The 7,500-nt window shown below is 39.3% G+C and overlaps 1 protein-coding gene across 1 annotated transcript in view; it reads right to left on the reverse strand.

Annotated features, from left to right (window-relative positions):
• plxnb2b (plexin b2b) overlaps window positions 1–7,500 on the reverse strand; it is a 253,304-nt gene that overhangs the window by 104,806 nt on the left and 140,998 nt on the right. The window contains exons 7-9 of the mRNA XM_072435874.1: window positions 6,491–6,617; window positions 4,346–4,505; window positions 2,580–2,691 (exon numbers count right to left, since the gene is read on the reverse strand). Coding sequence (XP_072291975.1) covers window positions 2,580–2,691; window positions 4,346–4,505; window positions 6,491–6,617 — 399 coding nt within the window. The remainder of the gene's footprint in view (window positions 1–2,579; window positions 2,692–4,345; window positions 4,506–6,490; window positions 6,618–7,500) is intronic.

The following is a 7,500-nucleotide window of genomic DNA, read 5'->3' on the forward strand; positions in this document are numbered from 1 at the left end:
GTCAACATAGTTACAGATTTAAGTTTATACATTATACATTTATACTCCAATTTTTTTGATGTGATTTGACTGTGATTGGTCGAACCCCGTGATCAAAAGCGGGAGTGGGAGATTTTCAAGGTGGATTCTTGGGAGTTTGCATGGTAAAATCAAAGTCAATAAAAGAACTGTACATTCGAGTTTGTTTTCTAGTACTAGTTTTTTTACGCTTTTAATGTGATTTGACCGATGGAAATGAATGACACCGTCTTTATTTCCTTAAATGACGAAATGAAACGCAGGTAATCATCAAAGCGCTGAACTCTGTGCTGTAAAATGCTCTTTGTAAAGTCATTACCGTATTTTGGCCAAGGTGTGACCAGAGTGACTTATATGTGACATTATTTGTTATTTTCACACTGGCAACCGCATTTCACATCTTGATTATTTTCACACTGACAACCACAAGAGGGCGCTCTAGGCTCTAAGCGACGCAGAAGAAGACTCTGCACTTCCTCTACCTCTGGAGTTTGTGGAGTTGTTTAGAAGTGACACCATGGATCTATTATAATATCTGGATAGGGTATGGCTAGCCGCAGCATGTCGCAGACTCCCCCAGTGGCCACTCCTTTGGTACTGCATCGTGCGTCCAGAAAGCTTTTTTTCCCTAGAGCGCAATGTAACTAAAAACTGCTTGTGTTCGGCTGACAGGGCACGTAGAGCTTTCAAAAAAGTCGGATATGGCGGCAATTCTTACTTATTTATGGGTCATTGACTTTTTCCAATTTTAAGATTCTTCAGGTGTCTTTAAAACGCATTTAAAGCTGTTAGCTTCGGCTACGCTCTAGCGCGCCGCTCTAGCCCAGCTCGTGACCGTCTAGACCAATCAGAGCGCGTGTAGGTGAAGTGAACGGGCCGAGATGCTGTGGATGAGCCCAAATGCCTCGAATAAGCTAGAGGCGTAAAACTATGAATCTATGAGTTTAATAACTGAACAAATCCGTGGATCTACTACTCAGAAGCGATGTCTTGAAATGTTTCTGCCTGAAAAACTAAATCACGTAATAAATGCTATGGAAATGGAATGTTTTGCCAGGTATAAACTAATCGATGTTACGTTTCGTGTCAGACAAGAAACCTAAATACGGACTTAATCACGATTTTAGCATGTTTTGCATGTAGATAAACATGTCATCTGAATACATTTGACATGTTGTAGAATGATATAATTAAAAATCCTTAATTTAAGAAATCAATTTTAGATCATACATTCCATGTACTTAAAAGTGGAATGGACGATTTTTTTCAGCAAATTTTTTATCATATTTCCTCGTGGCGTGGATAAATCATTTGTCCTGCCACGTATCAATCATAAAACGCACCTACCGCTCACCTGCAGCCGCGTCAGGCTCGTCCCCACGTTTCCGCGTGCCTAAGCGCATGGATCTATCATAATATAGTTCCCTCAGTGTACGGGCCAAAATGAAGACGGAGAAAGACTGTTCGAGCTGACGCAGAAGTGGACAGAAATGTACGGGAGACGAGCGATGCGATGCGCTCCGTCGCGCTAATAAACAAACGCACGTGTGTGTTGTATCAGTCCACACGGGGGAGTGCGCATGCGCATACCACCTGCGTTCTCAAATCGCCGAAAAATCGTCCATACCGCCTTTAATAAGGACCAGAATTATTTCCATTGACAGTGAAAATGTTTACTAACTAGACATTTTTTAGGATTTTATATTTTATTTGCGATAAACCACAAAACACTGAATAATATCTCTAAACTATTGAGCCATTGCAATAAATAGATTTATTTTTTCCGGTTCAAAATCCTTCAGTTTTCTTAAAACCAGTTGTTTAATATTTCGCTTTATCTCACACTGTGCTCTGCGCTGCTCTAGTAATTCTCTCTGATTGGTCAGTACAATCACATGGTACGCTAACCGGACGCAGACCTACGTCACTTTTGGGCAGCAGTGTCCAAAGAGCTAAAGGCTAACTGGCGACATGCGCCACTGAGCAGCTCTCATTGACTTGAATGGGCGGCCATCTTGGCTGCTGGGGGCTTGAGTGACACAGAGGAAGAAGAATTCAATGGATTTAGTGATTTGGGGTAAAACTGATGCTTTAGCATAAAGAACATGCTAACAAGTTTACCATAGTTATCTGAATAACTGTTAATATGTTACGTTAACATACCAGACACTTGACACAGTTCTGTCTGTGCGTCATGTAGCTGAAGGTGTTACCGTTAGCATACGACTTGTACTCCGGAGCGAAATATAGTCCAGAAAATATGGTATATTAAACGGAAATGTACTTACTTTGATAGAGATATTTAATTCTAGCTTTCTTTTATTTTTTGATAACTTACTGTATATTTCTTCTGCTGGTCTGTAACATAAAATAATAATCTTTGGGGGGAAATTACAGTCTAATTCAGATTGTTTTTTCCATCTTCCACCGCTCGTTAGAGGTCGCGGATGACCGGAGCCTATCCCAGTGACTTTGGGCCTGAGGCGGGGCACACTGCACTGGGGCTCGTCGCAGTCTCAGTCACTCTCACATTCACACAGACTGATTAATATCGCCCTCACGGGGTATTTTCCGCCTTCTTCACCGTCGCGGCGCAGTTGTAGAACTTGAAATCCTGCGTCGCCAGCTCCACCGTGTCGTTGACCAAAACGATGATGGCCACGGCAACAAAGTCTGAAGGCGAAATGAGAGAAAAGGAGGATTAGAAGGCGTGTGCAGACTCAATATAACCCGTTAAGCCAAAGTTAAATTGAATCTGTGCCTTCAAAACTATATCGGGCCGAGAAATAACCCCAGTCTAATAAAGCAGAGTGGGAAAAAAAGCCCCCGGCGCGTAATCTTGTGCTAAAATTCCACTCATTGCCGAGCACTTTCAAGGTCTATTATTGAGAATTAAATAAGTGTCGGGTATGGATTTAATGGAAGGACTTGTCATTGCTGTGCATGTGGGCAGTTGAGGTGAGTAGTAGCTTCTCCGACAGAAGGTTGTGGGTTCAATCCTCCTCTGTGTGTGTGTTACTGTCCCTGTTGTCAGTCAAAGGCATTACTGTCATCCACAATATCACATTTCAGTCTTGACGCCTGAATTATTACACCAATATCTTAAGAAAATACATATGAATGATGATTTTCACACTCAGTTAAGTATAATCTTTTAAACCAGGTCTAAACCAGATCCAAACCAGGTCTAAACCAGGTCTAGACCAGGTCTAAACCAGGTCTAAACCAGATCTAAACCAGGTCTAAACCAGATCCAAACCAGGTCTAAACCAGGTCTAAACCAGGTCTAAACCAGGTCTAAACCAGGTCTAAACAAGGTCTAAACCATTGTATAGCATGGTTGAATCTAAAAATGGCTAAAATGAGTTTTCGACAGGACTGAAAAAGCATTTTTGCATTTTGCAAATGTAAAACTTAAAAACTAAAGTTAATTTTGATAACCCAGAAACCAAATTGGGGGAATAACTTTGCCTTGTTGGTTGTACTAGAGCAATACTGCCAAAATAAAGTATCACTATGACAATATTGAGACGATAATTTATGTCAATCCAACAAAAAATGTTAAGTTTTAATTAAGTTTAATTATTATATTTAATTATCAGACAAATGTAAAATGTTGGTAAAATGTATCACAAAAGTGCACAAAATCAGCTTTTTGTAGGATTGTTCACTCTAAACGATACACTTGATATGAAAATTATACATATTACAAAAACGCTATATTGCCCAACTTTAGTTGTACTGATATAATAAATAAACTAGAACATTTGCAATGGCTGAAGCCATTGCTGGAGTGTCTGCGTCTCTGCGTCTCTCCCTCTCCCCTCTCTCTCTCTCTCTCTCTCGCTCGACTGGCTCCGTCCCAAAATTCTAAAGAATAAAACCTAAAGAATAAAGGCTAAAGAATAAAGGCTAAAGAATAAAGGCTAAAGAATAAAGGCTAAAGAATTCCGCAGACACTCATAATGCCCAAATTAATTTTTAAATGGGGAAAAAGTACTAATACTTTTGAAGATTCTTCAAAAAGTACAAGTTGTTCAAATGTCAAAAGTAATAGCACACGTACTACTGTGAAAGTGATCATCGTAATGAGGTATAACATGTTGAAATCGGTTGAAGCGTTAAGGAGTTGAAACTGGCTAAATGGAAAATCATGGACAATATAATAGTAAAAAATACGTGAAATACAAGAACATATAGTGCCTGCGTGACATCACGCAGACACTCAATAAATGACCCCAGGCATTTAGGGGAGAAGTTTTTCAAGATTTTCAAGATTTTCAAGGTTTTTCAGGATTATTGACAAAACCAAAATGTCCGGTCGCACCTTGGTCGTCCGGCGTCTGTGGGATCATGGACGGCTGCGGGAGCTCACACGAGACCTGCCCAGAATCCGACATCATCCCCTGGCTCTGGAACGCCTCGATCCTGCAGTGGAGCCGGTCCGAGTGCCCGATGGGAGGGAGCGAAGGGATGTTGATTTTCACCTGCAAGGTGGAAAGGAAAAGGAAAAAAGCCCATGATTTCACTTCTAGGTTACCTACATTATTGCTGCCCAATGTATGTTATTAGAAAATCTATTGAAAAACCTTTTGTATGGTATAATAGGGCCATTTTCTATGAGGGTTCCAAGTGAAACGAGAACAGGAGGAGTGGTGGAGTGGTTGAAAAGACAGGAATGAGTCAGAACAGTGGGACGTTGGAAGGTAAGAAGTGAAGGAATTCAAAATATAAACTTTTAGAGCATTAAAAGGCGGATTGGATATAATACAGGAGTTTGGAGTTTACCAGATCAATTCAAAGGCAGTGAAGAGGATTTGACTTGATTTGTCAAGCGATTACTGTAATAATTGTCAGCGAACTGAATAAACTGTTCCACAAACAGACTCCAAAACATGCCACGTGTTGAGAGAAAAGGTTTTGTGACTAAGGAAGAGCAGGAATTGTATCAAAATAGTAAATTCTCGGCTAATTTACTGAAAAACAACCCATTTTGTAATTTTCAAATACACCTCCAGCAACATCATTTTAGATTAATTTGGGTCAACATCTTGTACTCACGGATCTGTTGCAATTCAAACAACTCATCAATTAATTGAAAGAATAGTTGGTAGATTTTGATTCGCAAAATAATTGTTTTTTAAATCTTATAGCCATTTTTTATTGTTATCCTATAGCAGATTTCAATTGTTTTTCTTTTTGACTTTATATAGGTTGTTTTATATTTGTTCATTGTTTTATGTTGCACGGAATCACCAAAGCAAGTTCCTATGTTTGTGAATTCTGTTCATTGGCAATGAAAATAAACTGATTCTGATTGTGATTGTTGTTCTACAGTGTAGCAACATGTGGGTGTAAATGATGTGGTTTATGTTCAGAAAAAAAAGAGAAAAATGTAGAAAAAAAAGAGAACAATTTACTCCATACAATGTCTTTGAGTTTGTGTTAATGGTGGGCATAAAAGAAAAAGAAACCATCAACATAAACAGTGCAGAGACCATCGGAAATGAGAAAAAACCTTCACGTTTACTCCAAAACCGCATTAAACGAGACATAATTTCATGTCATAATTAAATTTGACATCGCCATATTGCACACGACAAGTTTATATTACTATCTCAGTACGTTTAATGACCAATCATATACATTTATTTAGAATAGGGTGGGCTTTGGGCGATGGGGCCAAAACAGACATCTCGGCTTCTTTGGACTCTTTGGACAATGACAATTTTACCCCAAATCACCGCCGCCTGTTGCTCTTTAATACACAAACCGTGAATCCAATGAAGTGTCAAAGGGTTGATGAATCAGTGCTAGGTTTTATTTGGTCCTTTCTGTGAAAATAGTCGCGAGGCAGAGGTGTGAAAAGCAGCGAAAGCGGGCCGCACAACGCTGGGAAGAGCGCCTCCATTTGACCATTTAGCCAATTTTACCCATCGCCAATTATTAAAAACACACATTTATCACATTTATTCACCCCAGCTTTATGCAATGCGTTATTTATTACGTCATATTATTTCTAATTAATTTATTGAAATATTAAAGCAGAACTAAGTAATTATGGTGCTAGAGCTCTCCCTGCAGCTTGCTTGTGAAAGGGTTAAAAAAGGGTTAAAAAAATCAATACAAAATCTTTCTTTATCATAATGAGACAGTATAATCACATAGAAAAGCATTTCACATTGCCAAACATGAAAAAAAAATGTAATTAAATGAACAGCCAGGGTTTCTCAGGAGAGTTGTCTGGATGTTGCAAGGCTGGTTTTCCGCCCAGAGACAGCAGGGGGCAGAATAAATATTTAACCATCACACGGACTTACAACAATGTTCAATAAGGTGAAACTGTTACTTAGTTCTGCTTTAAGTTCAAAATACATGTTCATTTATTTAAATAGACAACTAAAACCACGCAAAACTAAAGAGCTCGTATAAAGGTTTTATTTAAAGTTTACGAGTAGGATTGTTTATTTACCGTCTGCGTTTTTCTGCACGAGAGGTTCGGAGGGAAGAAGGAGACGATCTTGACACACTGCTGCCTCGGGCTCCACAGCCAGCCGTTTTTCTCCTCCGCCCGCCGACACTCGGACCGCCGCGTGCATCTGCGAAAACAAGGGACGCCATTGTTAGCGACGCGCGAACAGGAAGCGGGAAAAACACATCAACACTCATTAAAAACAATCCAGGCAGCTCATCACACGTCAGAGTTAGAATTCAGTAAAAGCGGACTCTTGCATAACCAGCAATAACAACTCAACAACATTTGGTGGAGGATTGTACAAAGTATCAAAAATCAGACACTAATAGACCAAAGCTAGCATTGAAACTACCGTATTTTCCGGATTATAAGGCGCACTGTCAATGAATGGTCTATTTTCGATAATTTTTTCATATATAAGGCGCACCGGACTATAAGGCGCATTAAGCTAAACAAAACGTGTACCACACAAAATCACTTGGAGGTCAGTGAGCACGACCAGAATTAATCCATATATAAGGCACACTGGATTATAAGGCGCACTGTTGTTTTTTGAGACAATTAAAGGCTTTTAAGTGTGGAAAATACGGTAATACACACACAAAAAAAGCACTTTTTAGGACAAAATTCTGCCTGTTGTAAACTTTTTTGAAATGATCTTGCGCTTGATCAGAACTAGAACAAAGACCACAATGTTAGATAAATAAGGTAATAATACAATGAGTTGAAAAACCTTGACCTGAAAGAGATTATTTTTAATTATCGTTGTGGTATAAAAATCTGGAGTGAAAATGTCGTATATTCCATAGCATCGAAATAATATAGAAATGCCAGTAGCTTTATCTGCTATTTGTTGACCTTTGTGTAACCGCGCTAGATTCGTTGACTTCTTCCTCTATTTCATCTCAAAGGGACAGTAATCCATGTTACAGGTCAGCTCTGTTGAGAGGCGACCTGCTCACCAGGGATTCTAAAGCAATAAACACATCTGTAATTCAATAAATGCT

This window comes from Eucyclogobius newberryi, unplaced genomic scaffold (assembly GCF_026437365.1).
Source record: "Eucyclogobius newberryi isolate DKJ021-1_F unplaced genomic scaffold, fEucNew1.0.hap1 SCAF_7, whole genome shotgun sequence".
In the NCBI taxonomy this organism is placed as follows: Eukaryota; Metazoa; Chordata; class Actinopteri; order Gobiiformes; family Gobiidae; genus Eucyclogobius; species Eucyclogobius newberryi.